General features: G+C 43.9%; 1 protein-coding gene across 2 annotated transcripts in view; it reads right to left on the bottom strand.

Annotated features, from left to right (window-relative positions):
• Positions 1–25,527, bottom strand: part of map3k2 (mitogen-activated protein kinase kinase kinase 2) — a 120,845-nt gene that overhangs the window by 24,773 nt on the left and 70,545 nt on the right. For both annotated transcript variants that reach the window (XM_060828215.1, XM_060828216.1), the window contains 2 exons: positions 9,390–9,492; positions 4,164–4,294 (listed from right to left, as the gene is read on the bottom strand). In XM_060828215.1, the coding sequence (XP_060684198.1) occupies positions 4,164–4,294; positions 9,390–9,492 (234 nt within the window). The remainder of the gene's footprint in view (positions 1–4,163; positions 4,295–9,389; positions 9,493–25,527) is intronic.

Below are 25,527 nucleotides of genomic sequence, written 5' to 3'. Positions count from 1 at the left end.
ACGAACAGCTTCTTCACATCCAGAAACATCAAGGATCTTAGAGACAGAATTCGGCTAGTTGAACCGGTGACATCACTTTCTCTTCTGTGGCAGCTTTATCATTCTAATTTTAATTATCCAACCTTCACCATATCCTGGAATATCCTCACTATGCAATGAAAATTGTTCCAGGTTCTTGTAATCCTAATACTCTCTCAATGCCGTGCATGAAACAGTTTCTTCTGGGTTTACTTCTAACCAGAGACCGGCGTGGGGAGGCGGGTCCCTGACCAGAGACCGGCGTGGGGAGGCGGGTCCCTGACCAGAGACCGGCGTGGGGAGGCGGGTCCCTGACCAGAGACCGGCGTGGGGAGGCGGGGCCCCGACCAGAGACCGGCGTGGGGATGCAGCTCCTGGCCAGACGCCGGCGTGGGGAGGCAGCTTTTGCGGCCAGAGGCAAGGCCTCAAGTTTTGAAGTCTGGTGTGGTCTGGAGGCTAGGTGCCGCCATAGACTGAGGTGAAAGGACTGTAGAACATTGAACATTCCAGCGCAGTACAGGCCCTTTGGCTCTCGATATTGCGCCAACCTATGGAACCAATCTGAAGCCAATCTAACCTATACTATTCCAATTTCAGCCATATGTTTCTCCAATGACCATTTAAATGTTCTTAAAGTTGGCAAATCTACTACAGTTGCAGGCAGTGCATTCCCTGCCCCTACTACTCTCTGAGCAAAGAAACTATCTCTGACATCTGTCCTATATCTATCACCCCTCAATTTAAAGCTATGTTCCCTCATGCTAGCCATCACCATCTGAGGAAAAAGGCTCTCACTGTCCAGCCTAACTAACGCTCTGATTATCTTATATGTCTCAATTAAGTCGCCTCTCAACATTCTTCTAACGAAAACACCCTCAAGTCCTTCAACCTTTCCTCATAAGACTTTCCCTCCGTACCAGGCAACATCCCAGTAAATCTCCTCTGAATGGTGCGGCCGCACCAGAGTTTTGTACAGCTGCAGCATGACCTCATGGTTCTGAAATCAGGGAGGGTCTGAAACTCAGACCCTCTACCAATAAAAGCTAACACCGTACGCCTTCTTAACAACCCCATCAACCTGGGTGGCAACTTTCAAGGATCTGTGCACATGGACACTGAAGTCTCTCTGCTCATCTACACTACCAAGAATCTTACCATTAGCCCAGTACTCTGCATTCCTGTTGATCCTTCCAAAGTGAATCACCTCATACTTTTCTTCATTAAACTCCATTTGCCACCTCTCAGCCCAGCTCTGCAGCTTATCTATTTCCCTCTGTAACCTACAACATCCTTTGTTACTATCCACAACTCTACTGACATTAGTGGGCGGCACGGTGGCATAGTGGTTAGCACTGCTGCCTCACAGCGTCAGAGACCCGGGTTCAATTCCCGCCTCAGACAACTGACTGTGTGGAGTTTGCACGTTCTCCCCATGTCTGCGTGGGTTTCCTCCGGGTGCTCCGGTTTCCTCCCACAGTCCAAAGATGTGCGGTTCAGGTGAATTGGCCATGCTAAATTGCCCGTAGTGTTAGGTAAGGGGTGGATGTGGGGGTGTGGGTGGGTTGCGCTTCAGCGGGTCGGTGTGGACTTGTTGGGCCGAAGGGCCTGTTTCCACACTGTAAGTAATCTAATCTAATCTAATCTAGTATCATCCACAAATTTACCAACCCATCCTTCTATATCCTCATCCAGGTTGTTTCAATAAATGACAAACAACAGTGCACGCAAAACAGATCCTTGCAGTACCCCATTAGTAACTGAACTCTAGGATGAACATTTCCCATCAACTACCACCCTCTGTCTTCTTTCAGCTAGCCAATTTCTGACCAAAACTGCTAAATCACCCTCCATATTCTCTGCAATAGCCTACCATAGGGAACCTTATCAAACACCTTACAGAGATCCATATACACCACATCATCCGCTTTCCCCTCATCCACCCTTTGGTCACCTTCTCAAAGAACTTAATAAGGTTTGTGAGGCACGACCTATCCTTCACAAAACTATGTTGACTATCCCTAATCAACTTAATCTCTAGATGATTATAAATCCAATCTCTTATAACCCTTTCCAACACTTTACCACAACCGAAGTAAGGCTCACAGGTCTATAATTTCCAGGGTTGTCTCTACTCCCCTTCCTAAACAAGGGAACAACATTTGCTATCCTCCAGTCTTCTGGCACTATTCCTGTAGACAATGACGGCATAAAGATCAAAGCCAAAGGGTCGGCAATCTCCTTCCTGGCTTCCGAGAGAATCCTCGGATAATTCCCATCCAGCCCAGGGGACTTACCTATTTTTAAACTTCCCAGAATTGCTAACACCTCCTCCTGATGCGCCTCAATCCTGTCTAGTCAAGTAGCTTGTATCTCAGTATTCTCCACAACCACACTGTCTTTTTCCAGTGTGAATACTGATGAAAAGTATTCATTTAGCATCTCCCCTATCTACTCTGACTGCATGCACAACTTCCCACTACTACCCTTGAATTGCCTGAATCTTACTCTAGTCATTCTTTTATTCCTGATATTGTTAGAGAAAGCCTTAGGGTTTTCCTTGATCCTATCCGCCAAAGACTTATCATGTCCCCTCCTGGCTCTTCTTACCTTTCTCTTTCGGTCTTTCCTAGCTAACTTGTAACTTTCAAGCACCCTAACTGAGCCTTCGCATCTCATCCTAACATAAGCCATCATCTTCATCTTGACAAGTGATTCAACTTCCTTAGTAAACCACATCTCCCACACTGGACAACTTCCTCCCTGCCTGACAGGTACGTACTTATCAAGGACCTGCAGTAGCTAGTGCTTGAATAAGCTCCACATTTCAATTGTGCCCATCCCCTGCAGTTTCCTTCCCCATCCTATGCATCCTAAATCTTGCCTAATTGCATCGTAATTGCCTTTCCCCTAGCTATAACTCTTACCAACAGTATACACCTACCCCTTTTCATCGCTAAAATAAACATAACCGAATTGTGGTCACTATCACAATGTACTCACCTACCTCCAAACCTAACACCTGGCTGGGTTCATTACCCAGTACCTAATCTAATGTGGTCTCGCCCCTTGTTGGCCTGTCTACATACTGTGTCAGGAAACCCTCCTGCACACACTGGACAAAAACTGACCTATCTAAAATACTTGAACTATAGTATTCCCAGTCAATATTTGAAAAGTTAAAGTCCCCCATAACAGCTATCCTGACACACTCACTCCTACCAAGAGTCATCTTTGCTATCCTTTCCTCGACATCGTTGGAACGATTTGGAGGCCTGTAGAAAACTCCCAACAGGGTGACCTCTCCTTTCCTGTTTCTAACCTCAGCCCATACTACCTCTAGACCAGTCCTCAAACGTCCTTTCTGCAACCGTAATCCTGTCCTTGACGAAGAATAGTGCCACACCACTCCCTCTTTTACCATTTTCTCTCTTCTCACTGATACCCATTAACTATTGCTGTCCTTGGTCTACCCATATCTCTGAAATGGCCACAACATCGAAATACCAGGTACCAACCCATGCTGCAAGGTTACCCAGCTTATTCCGGATGCTCCTAGCATTGAAGTACACACACTTCAAACCAACGCCTTGCCTGCCAGTGCTTACTTGTGATTTTGAAATCTTAGTTCTGACTTCACTACTTTCATCCTCCCATATACTTGAACTACAATTGCAGTTCCCATCCCCATGCTGAATTATTTGAAACCCACCTGAAGTGCATTAGCACACTCTCCTTTCTCCTCCACCCCTCCCAACCCCCTAGGATTCTGGTACCCCACTGGTTCAGGTGAAGACCATCGTGTTTGTAGAGGTCCCACCTACCCTTGAAAGAGCCCCAATTATCCAGAAATCCAAAACCCTCCTTCCTGCACCATTCCTGTAGCCACGTGTTCAACTCCTCTCTCTCCTTATTCCTCACTTCGTTAGCACGTGGCACAGGCAACAAACCAGATAACAGTTTCAGTTGGATTCTCCCTCAATTTGCATCACATTCCATCCAAATTTAAGCAGTCTCTTATCAGAGTGAATCCCCTTCACCCGAGGAATTGCAAATGTACATTTACAGAGAGGTCCTTCCCATGTCACAGACAGCGAGGTGGCATATTGCTAGTATTAGATAAAGCACACAGATAGAGGGATCCTTACTTGGTCCATGCTTTCGGGAATGAATTCACCCTCACTGTTGATGCTAGTGTAGGATCCGTTTCGTGCCACCTGCTGCTGCCCATCTGGAATGTACCCAGGTGGAGGTGAGCTCCGATCAGATGTCTGGGAAACTGAACAAAATGCGCAGTTAACCAACCTCACAAAACAAAGCATGACCCTGACCATTTCCAGTTTTCCACTATAAGTGTGAAACATCAAAATCAATGACAAAGGAAGGAACTGTCTCAAAGAGAGGTGCTGAAAACCTGACATGGACAGAGATTTATTACAAAGACTGCACTTCCATAAGATTATCTTTCCTTGCCTATGAAACAATAGGAATTCTGACCTGTTCCTGGAAGATGAGCCATTGAGAAAGAATGACTGCATACTTTCCAAATTAAACAATAACTAACCTCATGCGGGTTGGATTTGGGACTGAAACAGGGTCTATTAAATCTTTACACATTAGGATCCCATTAACCCCAAGACCAATAGAGAGTATGGTGGGGAGATGCTGACAATCTAATAGAAAACCTTTGATCTGGACAATGTTGTTGATTCTGGATGGAAACACAGTCTTCCTCAGAAGTCGAATTTACCTTAATTGCGGGGAAGAGGTTATTCATTCATGGGATATGGACATCAGTGGAAGGTTCAGCATTTATTGCCCGCCTTAAAATGCCTTTGAGAATTTAGTGGTGGGCAGCCTTCTTGAACCGCTGCGGTTCATTTGGTGCAGATAGAGACACAATGTCCTTAGGGAGGGAATTCCAGGATTTAGACCCAGCTATACTGAAGGAACAGCGATGTATTTCCAAGTCAGGGTGGTGAGTGGCTTGGAGGGGGTAGTGTTCCAATGCATCTGCTGCCTTCGTCATGATTTTAGAAAACACTTTCAAAGGAGCCTTGCAAAATTTCAGCAATACATTTTGTAGATGGTACATACTGCTCCTACTCAGCACTGGTATGCAGAGAGAGTGAATCATTGTGATGTGGTGCCAATCAAGCAGCTGCTTTGTCCTGGATGGTGTCAAGCTTCTGGAGTGTTGTTGGGGCTGCACCCACCCAGACAAATGGGGAGTATTCCCTCACACTCCTGACTTGTGTCTTGTAAATGGAGGACAGGCTTTGGAGAGTCAGGAGATGAGCTAGTCACCGCAGTATTCCTCGCCTATGACCTGCTCTTGTAGACACTGAATTTACAAGGCAAACCCACTTAATTTCTGGTCAATAACCCCCAGGATGTTGATAATGAGGGATTCAGCAATGGCTATGCCATTGAATGCGAATGAGCTATGATAGATTCTCTTTTATTGTATCTGGCTTTTGTGTGGCATGAACATTACTTTCTGCTTTTCATCCCAAGCTTGGATATGTCCAGCTATTTCTGTATTTGGACATGGGCTGTGTCAGGATCTACAGATTTGCAAATGTTGCTGAACATCATGCAGTTCTCTGGAAATATCCCATTTCTGGCTTATGATGGAGGGAAGGTCATTGATGAAGATGGTTAGGCTAAAGACACTACCCTGAGGAACTCCTGCAGCCATGTCTTTCAGCTGAGCTGACTGACCTCCGACAACCACAACCATCTTCCTATGCGCCATGTACATGGGATAGCAATGGCCTAAAGGTTTTACAGCTCGACTATTAATCCAGAGACTCGGCTAATTCCATTCCGCCACCCATTGCAAAGTATCTCCCCCTGAAGTGATTGCACTCTGTACTCTCAGACCCAACTCTGACTTTGTAATCCCCTGGCAAGATGACACCACAGGGTGATGACTCTGCGGACTATCGGCAGCAGATTGCCTCCAGACATCTATTATGATCGTTCTATTCTTGCAGATCTCAATTTCAAACCTGTTAGAATGACCTTAGAGGGGGGGCATTACTGGCGCATTACTGTTTGTTACCTATATCAATGATTTGGATAAGAATGTACAAGACATTATTAGTAAGGTTACTGATGACACAAAAATAGGCAGTAACGTGGACACAGGCCTCCCTCAGAAATTGCAGCAGGACCTTAATCAGCTGGGCAAGTGGGCTCAGAAATGGCAAATAGAGTTTAATATAGATATGTGTGAGGTCTTGCATTTTGGAAAGTCAAATCAAAGCAGGAGTTTCATGGTGAATGGTAGAGCCTGAAGGAGTATAATGGAGCAGGGGGACCTTGGGGTTCAGGTGCATGGTTCTCGGAAAGTGGAGTCACAGGTAGACAGGGCAATGAAGGCGGCTTTTGGCACACTGGCCTTCATCAGTCATGGCACTGAGAATAGAAGTTGGGTAGATACGTTACAGTTATACAGGACGTTGGTGAGGCCGCACTTGGAGTATTGTGATCAGTTTTGGTCACCTTGTTTTAGGAAGGATGTCTATCTTTTAGGAAGATAAACTAGAAAGAGTGCAAAATAAATTTACAAGGATGTTGCCTGGACCCAATGGTCTGTGTTACAGGGCGAGGCCAGATAAGCAGGATCTTTTTCATTAGGTAGGAGACGGAGTGGGGACCTTACAGAGATATATAAGATCATGACAGACATAGATAGGGTGAATGCACTCAGTCTTTTTCCCAGGGTTAGGGAATTGAAGACTAGAGGGCATCAGGTTAAGGTTAGTGGGGAAAGAACAAAAGGGAACCTGAGGGGCAACATTTTTACACAGAGGGTGGCACGCATATGGAATGAGCTGCCAGCGGAAGTCATTGAGGTGGTACATTAACAACATTTAAAAGGCATTTGGACAATACATGGATAGGAAAAGATTAGAAGGATATGGGCCAAGTGCAGGGAAATGGGGTTAACGTGGATGGACATTGTGATCGACGTGGACCAGTTTCGGCCAATGGGCATGTCTCTGTGCTGTAGGACTCTCTGACATTACCCTGTTCCCTGACCAACACCACTGTCTGGGGCTTGCTGCAGTGCTCCAGCGAAGCTCAGTGCAAGCTAGAAGAACCACACCTTTATTTTCCACTTGAGAACCCTGCAACCTTTTGGACTCAATATTGAGTTCAATAACTTTAGGGCCTGAGCACATTCTCCCATGTCTTCACCCCAAACTCCCTTTGTACCAGGCCTTGTCATCACATGGTCGCAGAGGCTGGTACGTGTATGGAATGAGCTGCCAGAGGAAGTGGTGGAGGCTGGTACAATTGCAACATTTAAGAGACATTTGGATGGGTATATGAATAGGAAGGGTTTGGAGGGATATGGGCTGGGTGCTGGCAGGTGGGACTACATTGGGTTGGGATATCTAGTCAGCATGGACGGATTGGACCGAAGGGTCTGTTTCCATGCTGTACATCTCTAGGACTCTGACTCATACCACAAACGAGTCATTGTCATCTACTAACAGTTCCCCATCATCAACTATTCATTCTCTCCCAGGCTGACCTTTACCCATACCTTTGTCTGAGCTGAAAATGTGTTGCTGGAATGGCCTGATGAAGGGCTTATGCCTGAAACGTCGAACTTCCTGTTCCTTAGATGCTGCCTGACCTGCTTTGCTTTTCCAGCAACACATTTTCAGCTCTGATACTCCAGCATCTGCAGACCTCACTTTCTCCCCATAGCTTTGTCTGCCCAACTGTTGTTCCCTCCCTGGGCAACATCTCCAAATATCATTACCCCTCTCCCTACCCCTTCTCCAACATATACACCAACCTTTTCCGAGCTACAATCAGTACCGAAGAAGGACCACTGAACCAGAAAAGTAAACCTGTTTTCTCTGCACAGACACTGCCAGACCTGCTGAGCTTTTCTAACAATTTCTGTTTTTGTTTCCGATTTCCAAAATCTGCAGTTCTTTGGCTTTTTTAACTCAGCTGATGCCCTGGGGTCTCAGGTTCAAATCCTGCCATAGCAGACAGTGGAACTTGAATTCAGTAAAGAATCTGGAATTAAAGATCTAATGATGACCACAAAACCATTGGCGATTGTTGGAAAAACCCATCTCGTTCACTAATGTCCTTTAGAGAAGAAAATCTGCCATCCTTACTTAGTCTGGCCTACAAGCAACTTCACACCCACAGAAATGTGGTTGACTCTTAACTTTCCTTGGGGCAATAAATACTGGCTTAGCCAGAGACACCCACATCCCATGAGTGTATAAAACAAATGTTGTACTGTCCCAAATTCCAACTGATTCCAGTTTAGCCAGGGCTCCTCGATGCCACACTTGGTCAAATGCAGCCTTGATGTCAATTGCACCTCCCCTCTGGAATTCAGCTCTTTTGTACATGTTTGAACCACAGCTGTAATGAGGTTGGGAGCCGAGTTCCCTGGTGAAGCCCAAACTGGGTGCCACTGAGCAGGTATTTCCTAAGCAAATACTTAAAAATCAAACCTTACAACTTTGCGCACGAAATGCAGATATTAAAACAGAGAGTAGGGCATCAGAAATCCAGAAATATCCAGCAAGGGTATCAAGAGATCTGGAGCTAAGATTGCGCCAGGATAGCTAGAGGATACAGCAGGACACAGACAGGCTGGAAAATTGGGCAGAGAAATGTTAGATGAAATTTAATCCAGACAAATGTGAGGTGATGCATTCTGGAAGGTCAAATACAGGAAAGAAACATACAGTAAATGGCAGAACTCTTGGAAGCATTAACATACAGAGGGATTTAGGTGCACAGGTCCAGAACGTGGCAACACAAACGGATAGAGTGGTCAAGAAGGCCTTCCTCATTCGAGGCACAGAGTATTAAAAATTACCAAGTCATGTTGCAGCTGTATGGATCTTTAGTTAGGCCACTTTTGCAATATTGCGTTGAGTTCCAGTTGCCACACTACCATAAGGATGTGGAGGCTTTGAAGAGGGTACAATAATAGTTTACTAGGATGCTGCCTGGTTTAGAGGGGATTAGCAATAAAGGAGAGATAAGACAAACTTGGTTTGTTTTCAGGTAAATATCAGCAGTGGAGGTTAGGGGGGCGGAGGGGGGGTGGTGTGGAGAAGAGAGAGGAGCTGGTCACACCCACAATGTATTAGCCTGGTTTCTGGATCACCACTCCTGGTTCATTATCGTACCCCCGACCCCCAAAATTAATAAATAGGTTCAAATATTTTGGAACTAAATACAAAAAGTAAATGGAAACAGAAAAGCAAACAGATAAGGGGGAGGAATGGGATTTGCCTCTGACCAGAGATTTTGCAGCTGTTGAGCTCTGCTGGACTGAACCACTTCCTGCGCTGCAATTACAAACCAGAGCTTACCGATCAATGACAGCCTGTTTTTCCTCTCTGCGCCTACAAAGACTGAACCATTGTCCAAATCATCCAGCGTTTGCAATGCCTCCACATTGCTGAGGTTTGTTACCTAGGCAACACAGAAAATCAGTTAAAAATACAGACAAATCAAAACATTAAGAATAATCAACAGACATATATAGTACCAAGAGGCATCCCAGGCTACACAGACATGTAGCACTGCCAATGTGGTCTGTCTGGATCCAACAATTCTGCACAACAACCAAATCCAGGTTTGGAAGGACCAATGATCCACACGAGGTTACACATCAGTCCAAAGAATGGGGACATTTCCATTTCAGAGTTTTGGAGGAGGGTGGAGTTTCACCTTAAGCACAAGTCTTCTGACTTGGGACTGCACGCCCCCTCCCAGTACTGACTAGGCTGTCCAGTTAGTGAAAATGGGAAAGAGAGTTTTACTGAGAATTTACTGAAATTACTTCACTTGGAGAAAGTGAGGACTGCAGATGCTGGGGATCAGAGCTGTAAAATATGTTGCTGGAAAAGCGCAGCAGGTCAAGCAGCATCCAAGGAGAAAGAGAATCGACGTTTCGGGCATAAGCCCTTCTTCAGGAATGAGGAAGGTGTGCCAAGCAGGCTAAGATAAAAGGTGGGGAGGAGGGACTTGAGGGAGGGGTGTTGGGAATGCGATAGGTGGAAGGAGGTTAAGGTGAGGGTGATAGGCCGGAGAGGGGGTGGGGGCGGAGAGGTCCGGAAGATGATTGCAGGTCAAGAAGGTGGTGCTGAGTCCAAGGGTTTGGACTGAGATAAGGTGGGGGGGGGGAGGGGAAATGAGGAAACTGGAGAAATCTGCATTCATCCCTTGTGGTTGTAGGGTTCCGAGGCGGAAGATGAGGCGCTCTTTCTCCAGGCGTCATGTTGCCATGGTCTGGCAATTGAGGAAGCCAAGGACCTGCATGTTCTTGGTGGAATGGGAGGGGGAGTTAAAGTGTTCCACCACGGGGTGGTTGGGTTGGTTGGTGCGGGTATCCCAGAGGTGTTCTCTGAAACGTTCTGCAAATAGGCGGCCTGTCTCTCCAATGTAGAGGAGGCCACATCAGGTGCAGCGGGTGCAGTAAATGATGTGTGTGGAGGTGCAGGTGTATTTGTGACGGATATGGAAGGATCACCTACCATCCCACCAACCTCCAGATCGTACCATCCTTCGTCATTTCCGCCACCTCCAAACAGACCCTACCACCAGGGATATATTTCCCTCCCCTCCCCTATCAGCATTCTGGAAAGACCATTCCCTCCGCTACTCCCTCGTCAGGTCCACACCCCCCACCAACCCAACCTCCACTCCCGGCACCTTCCCCTGCAACCGTAAGAAATGCAAAACCTGCACCCATACCTCCCCCCTCACTTCCCTCCAAGGCCCCAAGGGATCCTTCCATATCCGTCACAAATTCACCTGCACCTCCAGACACATCATCTATTGCATCCGCTGCACCCGATGTGGCCTCCTCTACATTGGGGAGACAGGCCGCCTACTTGCGAAATGTTTCAGAGAACACCTCTGGGACACCCGGACCAACCAACTCAACCGCCCCGTGGTGGGACACTTTAACTCCTCCTCCCACTCCACCAAGGACATGCAGGTCCTTGGCTTCCTCAATCACCAGACCATGGCAACACGACGCCTGGAGGAAGAGCAATTCATCTTCCACCTAGGAACCCTCCAACCACAAGGGATGAATGCAGATTTCTCCAGCTTTCTCATTTCCCCTCCCCCCACCTTATCTCAGTCCCAACCCTCGGACTCAGCACCACCTGCTTGACCTGCAATCTTCTTCCCAACCTCGCCCCACCCACCCCCTCTCCGGCCTATCTCCCTTACCTTAACCTCCTTCCATCTATTGCATTCCCAACACCCCTCCCCCACCTTTTATCTTAGCCTGCTTGGCACACCTTCCTCATTCCTGAAGAAGGGCTTATGCCCGAAATGTCGATTCTCCTGCTTCTTGGATGCTGCCTGACCTGCTGCGCTTTTCCAGCAACATATTTTTCAGCTCTGAAATTACTTCACACCGGGCTGAGACTGTCCAACCTCATTTCACACAGAACCTTTTAGTCGCAGGACTCTGAACATTTGTATACTTCCATCAAGTATTGCATCTCTAATCTAACGAGTGCAGAGTAAAGATGGCGGAGAAAGAGTAGGAAGCTTCAGACAGAGCTTGTCCGCTCCGCCTGTTTCCTTTTTGTTTTTCCTCCACTTTTGTTTATTTTTCTTTCTTCTCTCTTCCTTCTTCCCCTGGCCACAGTACCCCAGCCTCAGACTCAACGCAAACCTGGCAAAGTGGCCTCCAGGCCTGGTATGGGGATACATGGCAGTCTCTCAGCCCAGTGTGGCCGTCCAGTCTCGAGACGATTCCTCGGAGTGCAATTCCACAGTGGCTAAACACTCAAGGCTGTAATGTTTGAGCTTCCAGCTTTATTTCTTCATTTTCTACTTTAAACTAAGAAGGTCTGCAATGTGCAATTTAAATCTTATTTCATAGGTTTTACACTATACTATGATTACCGCAATGTTTAACTTTAAACTTTGTGCTTTCTTTTCACCTTGTTCTAAGATACTGTACCTAGCTACTTGTACCTAAGATGGTACCTTATGTGACGACACTATACACTTTTCACTGTTCTCCTGTACTTTTGTACTTGAATACACGTGACAATCAAATCAAATCAAAACAGGAGTTGGGAGGTCATGTTGCAGCTGTACAGGACATTGGTTAGGCCACTATTGGAATATTGCTTCAATTCTGGTCTCCTTCCTATCAAAAGATGTTGCAAAAATTGAAAGGGTTCAAAAAAGATTTACAAGGATGTTGCCAGGGTTGGAGGATTTGAGCTATAGGGAGAGTTTGGGTAGGCTAGGACTCTCTTCCCTGGAGCGTCGGAGGTTGAGGGGTGACCTTATAGACGTTTATAAAATCATGAGGGGCATGGATAGGATAAATAGACAAAGTCTTTGCCCTGGGGTGGGGGAGTCGAGAACTAGAGGGGCATAGGTTTACGGTGAGAGGGGAAAGATGTAAAAGAGACCTAAGGGGCAACGTTTTCACGCAACAGGTGGTACAGGTATGAAATGAACTGCCAGAGGAAGTGGTGGAGGCTGGTACAATTACAACACTTAAAAGTCATCTGGATGGGTATAAGAACAGGAAGGGTTTGTTGGGATATGGGCCGGGTGCTGGCAGGTGGGACTAGATTGGGTTGGGATATCTGGTCAGCCGCTCTGTACACCTCTATGACTCGAAGTTCTGTCGACCCTTTGAAATTCAGCCTCCACTGAAACAGCCTAACTTTTCTCAGTCAATCTGTAATTATGCTGAGCAAGATTAAGAATTCTTGTAGAATCAAGGCATTATTGAGGTTTCATACATCATACAGTGCAGAAAAGGCCCTTCAGTCCACTAAAGATGTACTAACCCCAATTTCCTGCACTTGTCTTACAACCTTCATTTGGACGGGCACGTCTAATATTGTAACATTCAAGGATATAAGGTTTCCAGCCTCCGCTACCTTCCCAGGCACTGCATTCCAGATTCCCATCACCCGCTGAGTGAAAAGGCTTCTTTCCTAAATCCCATCTCAATCTCCTGCACCTCACCCTAAAATCAGGCCTCACCCTTTAATGATTGACCCCTCAACCAAGGGGAACAACTGTTCTAGATTCAATCCTGTCTGTACCCCTCATAATTGCATATACCTCAATCTTATATCATCTGCCATCGACCAGATTTCTCTGCACACAAACATTACAGCCATAGACAGCAACCAAGGCCAAATGTGAAAGAATAGTGTGTAATACATAAATATTTTGTAATCCAAATAATCGGTCTCTACACGGTTGTTCAAAAAGCCAAAATGCTGCACTGGGGAGGTATTGGAAGTGCCAACACCAAGGGTGTCATTTAACTACATACTACTCACTCATGAGCTCACTACTGAGACCAAAATCTCTATTTTGAAGCATAGCAGCAAGAGTAGGCCATTTGGCCCCTCAAGCCCATTCTGCCTTTCTAGGTCAGGGGTGATCATTGGTCTCAATGCCATTTTCTTGCACCATCCCCAAATCATTATTATCTAGAACATCAATCTGTCTTATTACACGGAGTGACTGAGCTTCCATAGGCCTTTTGCGTCAAAAACACCAAAGATTCACTACCACTTGTGTGAAGAAATTCCTCATAATTTCAGTCCAAAATGGCTTGTCCCAATTCTGAGAATGCCCTCCTGATTTGAGGCAGGTCAGACAGTGGGACCATCCTTTCTGCACCAATAGACCATGTAAACTCGGGAGAATACTGGGCCAGTCTCTTGAATCTCTCTTTGCTGGAAATTCCCTCCACCAGGAATTAGTTTGATGAACCACCATTGAATTCCCTCACTGGCAAAATCTTATCATTCTAGTTGATGTTAATAGCAGCAATGTCAGACCCCAGACTGAAACTTGGCTTGACAGGCCATAATTTTATTTCTGCAATTTGTTAAGTCACTGAACAAATTTGCAAGAGGCTATCTATAAACGTTTAACAAGACAACAAAGTTTATTACAAACAAAAAGAGAAGAAATATTTTACACTTACAAAAACAATTCAGAACACTTTATCACACATATTAAATTGAAAGATTCAACCCTTTTATCCTCAATGACAAGCTTACAGATACTCAAACTTAAGTGAATGGTTGCCCTGTTACCATTTGAAAGATCTTGTTCAGTGATCATGGCTGTAATTGAGACTCTTTGCAGGAAACATCGATATTCTATGTTTTTCTATGTCTCTTTCTGAGACTCTTAAACTGCTAATACAGGTCACTTATTTCATAACATCAGTTCTTTAAACTCCTCTTCTATAACCTTATGTACTTCAAGTTACTCAGGACTTTTTTTTTCTTCTGAGACTATTTTGGAGACTGCTAAACTACACTGCTCCTGTTACAGACCTTTTTTCGGTCTCGATGACTGCTTCTTTCTCTGAAAGAAACCTGCACATGCCTTGACTTTCTCGATGTTTCTGCCTTTCTAAAAACTATATACTCGAGTAATAATCAATTTTTTTGACCACTTTTTAGGGTTAAACTTATGGGGTTGACTATTACATGGATACTATTTTTGAGGGGCTGCATTTCATGCCCATCAAAATCCATACCATATCATTAGCAGAAACCCAATTGATCTCTAAACAAATGAAGAGGGGGGAAGAAAAATGAATGATGGTAATTTTGAAAACCTGGAACAGAACACAGCAGCCAGCAGACTGGAAGACCAGGAGCAGAGTGGAACAACCGGCAGACTGGAATACTGGAGCGGGGTGTGATGGCTGGAACACTGACTCATTAACGTCGATCTGTTTTCTGTGAAGAACTAGGGTCGACTTTTACACTAAATATATGGAAAATTCCAGGTTATTTGACCAAAAATAGGGGGTTGACTTTTACATGAGATTGACTATTTGTTGAGTATATAAGCTAACTTGTTTCTGTCTTTGTCTCCCTGTGTCATAGGAGCCATGATGTGGAGATGTGGAGTGTTGGACTGGACTAGATAAAGTCAGAAGTCACACGACACCAGGTTATAGTCCAACAGGTTTATTTAAAATCATAAGCTTTCAGAGCACTGCTTCTTTGTCAGGTGAAGTCCAAATTTCTTTTTCTATCTTCTATCCTTGTTTCTAAATACCAAACTGTTAATCTAAAAGGTTTTTTAAAAGTCTTTTACTCCTTTAAATGCATCAAAGCAAATTTCCAGACAATCTGCTAACACACTCAGAACTCAAAATGAAGCTAAAACTATACCTTCTCTTCACAACATACACAGTATAGAAGTACAAAGCAAGTTTAAAGTTATACTTGGTTACCTTTAGAACACAAGATTGCAGATAATAAAAATAAATACATGCTGAACATTTATCACACAACTATATAATTGGTTAGGTAAGAGGATCAAAATAGTACACAATACTCCAGGTGTGGTCTTACCAAGGTTTCACACAATTTATAACAATGACATGGATGAAGGAAGCAACGGTATGATTGATAAATTTGCTGATGACACAAAAGTAGGTAGGAAACTAAGTTGTAAAGAGAACATAAAGGGATGATAAAAGGATACAAAAAGAGGGCAAGTGTGTGAGGCAAAGGAGTATAACATAGCAAAAAGTAAATGTGCCCATTTAGATAATATGATTTTTTTGCAGTCGTCCTATCTAAATGATGGGAGTTTGCAAAGTTCGAACACAGATCTGGGTGTCCTCACGCATGAATCACAGAAGGTAGATTGCAGAGATAGAGAGTAATTAGTAGAATTAATAGAATGTTATTGCTTATTGTGAAGGGAAGTGAAAACAAAAGTAGAGGGGCTATGGTGAAGCTGTGGATGTCATCGGAGGTGTAACATTTGGAATACCATGCCTAGTATTGGTTTCTTTATTTAAGGAAGAATGCAAATATATTGGAAATAGTTCTCAGAAAGTGCCCAGTTCAGATAGAAAGGAGAATTTTTTTTCTCAGAAGGTCTACAGTCTTTGCCAGTTTTTGAGGAAGAGCCCCAAAGTGAAGTCTTTGAATCCTTTCACAGCAGAGACAGGCAGGTTCTTGATAAGCGAGGGGTGAAAGGTCAGAGTGTGGAAGAATGGGATCAGCCATCAGCTCAGTGAATGGCACAGCAAGTTCAAGAGGATGAGCAGTCTGTTCTTGCTCGTAACTTGGATGTACACATGTTCCTATGAACCAAGACATTTTTACTCCTGTACGTAAATCTTGTAATAAAGGTCTGCAAACCTTTTGCCTTTCTAATATCTTGCTATGCCTGCCAGCTATTTATAAACAAGATCATCCCGATCCCTTCTGGACATCAACACTTTATGCCCTTGCAGCTCAAATACCAACATCATTTATTTCAGTTCATCCGGCAGTGTGTGGTTCTCCCTGGTCTTGCCACCCCTTCCAGCTTTCCATCTATTGCTTCTTGTTGTGCATTCATTAACATGCCTTTCCATTTGACATTTCCCCAATCTCTGAGTTGCTACCACAAGTTCCTATCCAGTCCTCGAGTTCTCACTCTGGATTATGGACGTGGTCAAGCTTATTAAAAGGGGTTTCTCAACAACTGCAATGTAACTTTTTTTTTCCTTTCTCTTTACCTTTTTTGCTGTATTTTGGATCTTCCTCTCTTCACTCTGTAACACAACCTGTTTCACCCTCACTCTGCAAGTTGGCGTCGTAAATGGCAGGGAAAGGTAAAGTTCAACTCCATCAAATCATAAAATGGGGCACACAGCAAACCTTTCACTGCAGTCCTGTACTTCCATACTTGAGTAGACGTGACAATAAAGGATATTCTGTATTCTTACACTCAAACCGTCACTCTGCAGTTCAAGGACTCCAGCTGAGTACCTACCATACATACAGAGCCTTTTGAATGACCATGTTCTCTTCCTCAGAGTTCTGGAAGCTCAGTTATTCAAAATGTTCAAGACTGACAGCATTAGATTTCTACATATTAAAAATATCAAGAGACACTGCAGGAAAATGAAGTTGAAGTAAAAAATTAATCATGATCTCATTGAATGGCAGAGTAGGCTCAAAGGCAGCATCCTTCTGCGCCTCTTTCTCTGCTCTTTTTGTTCTTTTCAGTGCCTGAGAAATTCTCCTGTCTCTTTAACACCACTTTGGTTTGCTTTGTTGATCGCTGTGGAAGTTTCACTTCAGTTTGCTGGCCCTGTACGTATTTTGTAATAGCACTGAGCTCTTATCACATGATAGTTTAGGTGGGGTGCTAACAGCCCTCTACAGTTGCTATTTACATAATCTCAACAACACAACTGCTTGACCCCACTTCCTCTCTTCACTCTGTAACATAACCTGTTTCACCCTCACTCTGCAAATTTGCTTTGTACAGAGCAGGGATGGATAAAATTCAACTCCATCAAATCATAAAATGTATACAGTACAGAATCAGACCAGTTGGCCCATTGTGTCCAGAGCAGATCTCAGACAGCAGCTCAGCCAGTCTTACAGCTCTATGTTTTCTAGATAGCCCACAAAATTCTCATCACTCCAAGAGACCCTGAAGCTCTGGCAACAGAGGTACTACATTCAAAACACTGAGAAATGAATATCACCAGAAGCCCCAACCATCTTTTTGTAGATCTTTTCTAATCAAGATGTTCAGAGAGGTTACTACATACCGTCACAGCAGGTATGACTTCTAACTAGGCCTCTTGGGTCAGGAGGTAGGGACAGTACCACTGCATCATCACATTCACATATTGTCATTCGCCTAATCATTTTCAGTTGCCTCATCAATGACCTTCCCTCTGCCCTAAGGTCAGAAGTGGGATGATCACTGATGACTGAACAATATTCAGCACTGTTTGAGATTCCTTAGATATTGAAGTAGACCATGCACAAATGCAAGATCAGGACAATATCCAGGCTTGGAGTGAGCAGGAGCAAGTCACACATGTGCCACATAGGTGCCGGGTACCTCCAACAAGAGAGAATCTAACCATCGCCAAATGACATTCACATTGTCACCATCATCAAATCCCCCACAACCAGCTACCAGAAACTGAACTAGTCTACTCATATAAATACTTTGGATACAACAGCAGGTCAGCGGCTAGGAATCTTGCAGCAAGTAACTCACCCCTTGACTCCCCAAACCTGTCCACCATCTACAAAGCACAAGTCATGAGTGCGACATCATAAGCCCCACTTGCCTGGATGGGTGCAACTCCAACATTCAAGAAGCTTTACACCATCCAGGACAAAGCAGCCCCCTTGATTGACACCACATCCACAAACAGTCAATTCCATTAGTACCAATAGCGTGTACCATCTACAAGATGCACTGCAAAAATTCATGATGGTTAGACAGCACCTTCCAAACCCACAAATACTTGTGTCTAGGACAGGGGCAGCAGATACCTGGAAACACCACCACCTGCATATTCCCCAATAAGGAACTCACTATCCTGAGTGGGAAATATAATCACCGTTTCCTCACTGTCAAAATCCTGGAACTCCATTCCTAACGGCATTGTGGGTTACATATCAAATGAATTGTAGTGGTTCAAGAAGGTAGCTCACCATCACCTTCTCAAGGGCAATAAATGTTGGCTGACCCAGTGATACCCACGTCCGTAAGTGAATTTTAAAAAAGAAAGACATTAATCGAAAAGGCACATTGCATTTAAAATAGGCTTTTCACATTCTCAGCATTTCCCAAAGCTCTTCAGAAGCATGAATCAGTTATTTTGTTTTGCGGTGTAAGTCTTGCTAATAGAATGTCGCTAAGCCCCCTTCTCTGCAACTGGATCCTCAGTTTCCTGACCCGTAGGCCAGGATCAGCGAAGACTGGAGACAATATTTCATCCTCACTAACACTCAACACTGGAGCCCCCCAGGGGTGCGTACTCAGTCCCTTACTGTACTCACTGTATACCCATGACGGCATTGTCAAATACCAGACGAATACCATTTACAAGTTCGCTGATGATACCGCCATAGTCGGTCGAATTTCATTTGGAGACTAAACAGACCACAGATGGGAGGTGGAAGACCTGGGAAAATGGTGCACTGAGAACAACCTAGAAGGTACAGAAGCCTGAACACACACACTAGCCGGTTTCACAACAGTTTCTACCCTACTGTTGTTAGAATACTGAATGGACTCACAAACTCTTAACATTCGCCTGTACCTGTGTTTTTGTTTTAGCTGCTGTTTACCTATTATTTACTATCTACGCTGTGTAACACTGTGATCTGCCTGTATTGCTGCAAGACAAAGCTTTTCACTGTGCCTTGGTACACATGACAATAAATTCAATTAAATTCAAGGTCAGAATCAATTTACAAAGATCTGTAAGGATGCGCGTGATAGAGATAATCAGTGAAAATGGATGTGAGTTCAATTGAAATTGATTTTTGGTTTGTAGACACAGCACCTTATAAAGATTAATATAGACAATGACAGTGAGGTGAATGTATTCCCAAGAAAACTGCCCTGTATAAATCAGACTATTACGTGTTCGAGCCTCAGCAGTCAATGCATGCAAACACAGAGGTTTGCAGAATATTGAAAGGTCAGTCAGCCCCTGCCTGTGATGAATCTTTGAAAAGCCTATCTATTTCATCATCCATTGTCATGAGAGCATTTTTCTTCCGTGTATGTATTCAATTCCATATTAAAAGTTATAGAATTCACTTCAACTCCCCTCTCTGACAGCATTTTATATATCATCACACTTTGTAAAAGAAAAACATTATCCCCATCTCAGTGACTCAGTTCGTACAGTTATAATCCCAGCTAATGGCAATACTAGACAACAGAATATAATGTTTATTACAGAAAAGAAAAATAAAAATAAAAGCTACATCAGACAAGGAAAAAAATTGCAAGATCTCATGAGACAATAGGAAGAAAGACTAATCGGTTTTAAGCCAGCAATACCCTGACAGGCACTCCGATCTCATGAAGAGTCATACCTATTTCCATCTCAGCTGCCATGGTCGTAATCGAATTTCTAGTAGCACACAGCTGTGCATTCACTACATACAATACTCTTCAGTTAGTGTTGCTGCCTGAGATCCTTAAAGCAAACTGTTAACTCAGCTCACCATCACTTAACATGGGTTTCTGAAACTAATTTCTTCAATAGCCTTGCAAGATGTTTTCCACTCTGACAACCCCATAGCCTTCTGATCTCTAAGTAATTCAGGACTTCTCCCCAGCCCTCAATGTTATTGCCTCTTCCCAATGCAGGAACCTGTTTAAGGCTCCTTTTCTCTCTCTCTCTCTCTCTCTCTTTCTTGCTTTGGTGGTTGTGAAACTCAAACCTACAAACACCTTGACAATTCTCTCTCCAGTCTGCTTGCTGATCATTTAGCTGAAACCACAATACTTGTTGTCAATGCTGCTGTGAACCATATGTTCAAATGACTTTCTGATCTTCCTAACAAAAAAAGCAAAATCAATCAGACCTTCACAGAACCAAAAAACTAAAATTCATTGTCCTCAATGTGAGGCCTCAAGTTCTTAAATACTATATTACGAGCATTCATAACAGTACAATCATTCTCCATAAATCAGGACCATTTGGCTCCAGGAGTCTGCGAAGTCATTTAACAAGATCATGGCGGATCTGATTATGGACTCTAACTTTCCTGATGACCCCAAATATCCTTTGACTTTCTTATCAGTCAAGAATCTATTAAACTCAGCTTTAATAATATTTAAGGATATGACCTCCACCAAACTATGGGAAAGAAAATCCCACAGGCTAACGACTACTGAGACAGAAAAAAATTCATCTGTCTTAAATCGGACACTCCTTAATTTTAAACTGTCCTCTCTAGGCCTCTCTCTCCAAAACAGGAAACATCCTTTCAACATCCACCTGGTCAAGTCCTCTCAGGATCTTATTTATAACAAGATGACCTCTCACTCATCTAAACTTTAATGAATGCCCACCTGACCTGTCCAAACTTTCCTCATAAGACAATCCTTTCAGCACAGGAATCAGTCAAGTGAATATTCAGTGCTTGACTTCCATTGCCATCATATTCTTCCTTCAATACGGACAAAGTTATATGTATACAGTACCCCAGATGTGGCCTCACCAATACCTTAACCCGAACACGAGAAAGCACCTTTACTTTTAATACTACCTTACTCTTGCAACAAACATCACAACCTGACTTGGTTCCTATTCAGTTGCTACGCCAGCAAACTATCATTTTATGATTCACGTACATGTGTCATCACAAAATCAGGTTTGTGTTCCTGAAAATCACAACCACAAGTGAAATGACTTTCACTGAAGCATTGTTAAAACTCGATTCCTTAGGACCTTCTTTAGCAGAGAATTAAAACTAAACATTATACTTGCTTTATTTGTTGATGTGGTTTCACCGACTAAGCTAACCTTTATCACCTATCCATAAATGCCCTGGAGATGGCGACAATGAGCTGGCTTCTTGAACTACTACAGTCACTGTGGTGTAGGGACACTCTCAATGATATTAGAAAGGCAGTTAGTTCCAGGATTTTCCAGCAGTGGAACAGAGATATATTTCCAAGTCAGGATGATGAGTGGCTTGGAGGAGATCTGTCAGATGGAGATATTGGCATGCATCTGCCACTCTTCGTCTAGATGACAGAGGGCACAGATGTGGAAAGTGCTGTTGAAGCAACTTTGGGGAGTTACTTCAATGTATCTTGTAGATGGTACACACTGTTGCTAAGGAGCATCAGTGGGTCAGAAAGGAATGTTGAAGGTTGCTGATGTGGTGCCAATCAAATAACTTTTGTTCCAGATGATGTTGAGCTTCTTGAGTGTTGTTGACCTGCACTCAGTGAGGTAGGTAGCGAGTAATCCATCACATGTACCTTGTTGATGGTGAACATACAGTAAGTCTGCTTTAAATGTCTAAATTCCTGCATTGGCAAGTGTAATATGTTTCACACCTATTCAAAGTTGCTGATATTTAAACTTTGGACTTTTCAACATTCTATGTGCACTTGGCATGCTTTCACTGGCTTCGTGAAGCTATATCTATTAGCTCCAATCAACTGCTCTCTCTAATGACTTCTAAAATATTATTTTTGAAATACTTTCCTTTTGACAACATATTATAGATTCTGAATCAAGCAATTTGTAAATAAAATGTTTGCACTTCTTTCAAACTTCTAACCTCTCCCTTTTCCTTATCTGACATTTTTACTTTGCTGGCTAAGACAATGGCAAATGAGAATGCATTTTTCATATTTACACTAACTAAATGACTTACAATTTTGAATATATCGGTTATCATCTCTATTCGAGCAAATAATCTATTGTTAGTCACCAACAGAAACAATCAGAATGAGAATGCAGAAAGCATGGAGCAGGGAGGGTCAGCGGGATGGAGACCCAGGCGGAGCGGGGAGGCTCAGCGGGATGGAGACCCTGGCAGAGTGGATAGGGTCAGCGGGATGGAGACCCGGGCGGAGTGGATAGGGTCAGCGGGATGGAGGCCCGGGCAGAGGGTCAGCGGGATGGAGGCCCTGGCAGAGTGGATAGGGTCAGCGGGATGGAAGCCCGGGCGGAGCGGGGAGGGTCAGCGGGATGGAGGCCCGGGCGGAGCGGGGAGGGTCAGCGGGATGGAGACCTTAGCGAGGCCGGGACAGTCGTTAGACTATGGTCCGGTGTGGGTGGTCAGTGGCTTGTGAGCCCAATCAGACCAGGTGTGGAAACCCCCTGAGCTGATCTATTGCAGGCCCTTTACAGGAAGTCTGTAATGCACATCTTATTAACATTTATTTCTTATTTTTCTAACTTATACTATGAATAACTGTAAGGTAGTGCAACTTCTTTCCTCTATTTCTCTATTTTGTATCTAATGTTTGAGCCTGGGTACTTTGCATCCAAGATGGTGCCATGTGGGGTGACACTGCAAACATTTTTCACTGTATCCTGTACACCTGTACTTGATTACATGTGACAATAACAAAAATTCTATTTTATTCAGAAAATGTGACACTGGGAGAACAAAATCTGACAAAGATAACAAGGCTCAGGGGAGAAGACGAGACCAGGAGGTAAAGCCGTTGCAAGAGGAGGTCAGGTGAAACAGCTTGGAAAACAAGGACAAAAGGGAGGCAAGGCCCCTTGACCATGGCCAGAGCTCTGTACCTACATCAAACGGACTGCAGCAATTGAAGGAGGTAGATGGGCTCCTAGGAAAGGGCAATGAATGATTACACAACCAGCGACGCCCACATGTCACGAATGAAGATAAAGCACTAAAGTAAGAGTTTATCTGGGATATAGCAGCATAGCACTGAACATTGATTTGCAATAGTGATCGACAGTAACAATGCACGTAAACAACTCAAAATGAAACACTCCATGACAACAAAACAAACAAGCCCCAAACAATAAACAATTTTTAAACAAAAGAATATTAAGCAGGGGGTAAAATAAGAGCTGACTGTACTAGGACACCCAGATCGCTCTGTTTCTCCAAGTTCTGCAATCTTCCTCCATTACAGTAAGATACTGCTTTACTGCTCTTTCTTCCAAAGTGGACATAATCACATCTTCCCTACATTATCATCAGCCATTTGTTTGACCACTCAAGGAACCTAGTTTTTCCCCTTTGCACAATTTCTGTGTCCACTTCACAACTTACTATATGATTTATCTACATCCATACAAGTTGAGCAACCATACATTTCATCCAAATCATTGTGAAGCGGAAACAGTTAAGTTCCCAGCAGTGAGCCCTGTGGCACTCCACTAGGTACGGCTTGTCAAACTGAAAATACTCGTTTGTGCTTACCCTCTGCTTCCTATTAGCCAATCAATCCTCTATCCATACTAATATGTTATTCCAAACACCAAGAGCTCTTATTTTGTGTTGTAACTTTTGACACAGCACCATAACCAAACACCTCTTGGAAATCTGAGGCTCCAGGTTAATAGGTGCCCTCTGATCAAAACTGCATGGTACTTAAAAAGAATTCCAGCAGGTTAGTCAACATGATTTCCGTTTTACAAAACCAATCTGCTTGATTGCATTTGGACCTTCTAAGAAGCCTGCTCTAACAATTTCCATACGGCAGATATGAGGCTAACTGCCTGTAGTTTCCTGCTTCCTACCTTTTTCCTTATTGTACAGAGGAGACCTAAGGGGCAACTTTTTCATACAGAGAGTGGTATGTGTATGGAATGAGCTGCCAGAGGAAGTGGTGGAGGCTGGTACAATTGCAACATTTAAGAGGCATCTGGATGGGTATATGATTAGGAAGGGTTTGGAGGGATATGGGCCGGGTGTTGGCAGGTGGGACTAGATTGGGTTTGGATATCTGGTCGGCATGGACGGGTTGGACCGAAGGGTCTGTTTCCATGATGTACATCTCTATGACTCTATGAGTAATACTGGTTACTTTCCAATCTGATGTGACATTTCTAGAACATAGGGAAATTTGGAAAGCTATTTTCAATTATTTTTGGGATGCTATTTGAATCCTTTAGTGAAGAGAGACACAAAATTCCTACTCAATGCACCTGTTGTTTCCTTATTTTCCAATAATTACCCAGAAATTCTCTTTCGCAAGGATCAACTCTCGCTTCAGTTCTCTTTCTTTTCTAATACCTATAGAGTCATACAGCATGGAAACAGACCCTTCAGTTCAACTCTGCATCAACCAGATAGCCTAAACTGATCCAGTCCCATTGGTCAGCGTTTGGCCCATATCCCTCAAAGCCCTTTGTACCCATCCAGATGCCTTTGATTGTAAGCATAATGTTGCAATTGTACCCTCCTCCACCATTCCGTCTGGCAGCTTGTTCCATACACGCATCACCCTCCTCTATGAAAAGTACTCTTTCGGTCCCTTTCAAAACGTTTCCCCTCTCACCCCTCAACCGCCAATACTCCAATGAAAACAGTCCCAGCTATTCAGCTTCTTTTTCAGATCAAAGCCTCCAATCCTGGCAACATCCTTATAAATCTGGTCTACACCCTTTCAAATTTAATAACATTCTTCCGATAGGAGGGTGACCAGAATTGTATACAGTATTCTAAACGTGGCCTGATCAATATCCTGGACAGTCACAAGATGACATTCCTAACTCATATACTCAATGCACTGACCAATAAAGGTAAGCCTTCCAAATGCCTTCTTCACTACCCTGTCTTCCTGCGATCCCTCTTTCAAGGAACTCTGCACCTGTAGATTGGTCTCTTTGTTCAGCAATGCTCCCCAGGGCCCTACCATTAACTGTGCAAGTCCTGCCCTGGTTTGACTGATCAAAATGCAACACCTTGCATTTATCAGCATTAAATTCCATCTGCCATTCCTCAAACCATTGGCCTATCTGATCAAGATCCTGTTATACTCAGAGATACCCTTTTTCACTGTCCACTACACTACCAATTTTGGTGCGTCTGTAAATTCATTAACCACACCTCCATCACAGATATCCAAATATTTAGATAAATGATGAAAAGTAGCAGACCCAACACTGATCCTTGCTGCACACTGCTAGCCAAAGGCCTCCAGTCCAAAAAGCAACCCTCTACCACTACCCTCTGTCTCCTACCT

The sequence above is a fragment of the Hemiscyllium ocellatum genome, chromosome 7 (assembly GCF_020745735.1).
Source record: "Hemiscyllium ocellatum isolate sHemOce1 chromosome 7, sHemOce1.pat.X.cur, whole genome shotgun sequence".
Lineage (NCBI taxonomy): Eukaryota > Metazoa > Chordata > Chondrichthyes > Orectolobiformes > Hemiscylliidae > Hemiscyllium > Hemiscyllium ocellatum.
This window is presented reverse-complemented; position numbering and strand designations above follow the sequence as displayed.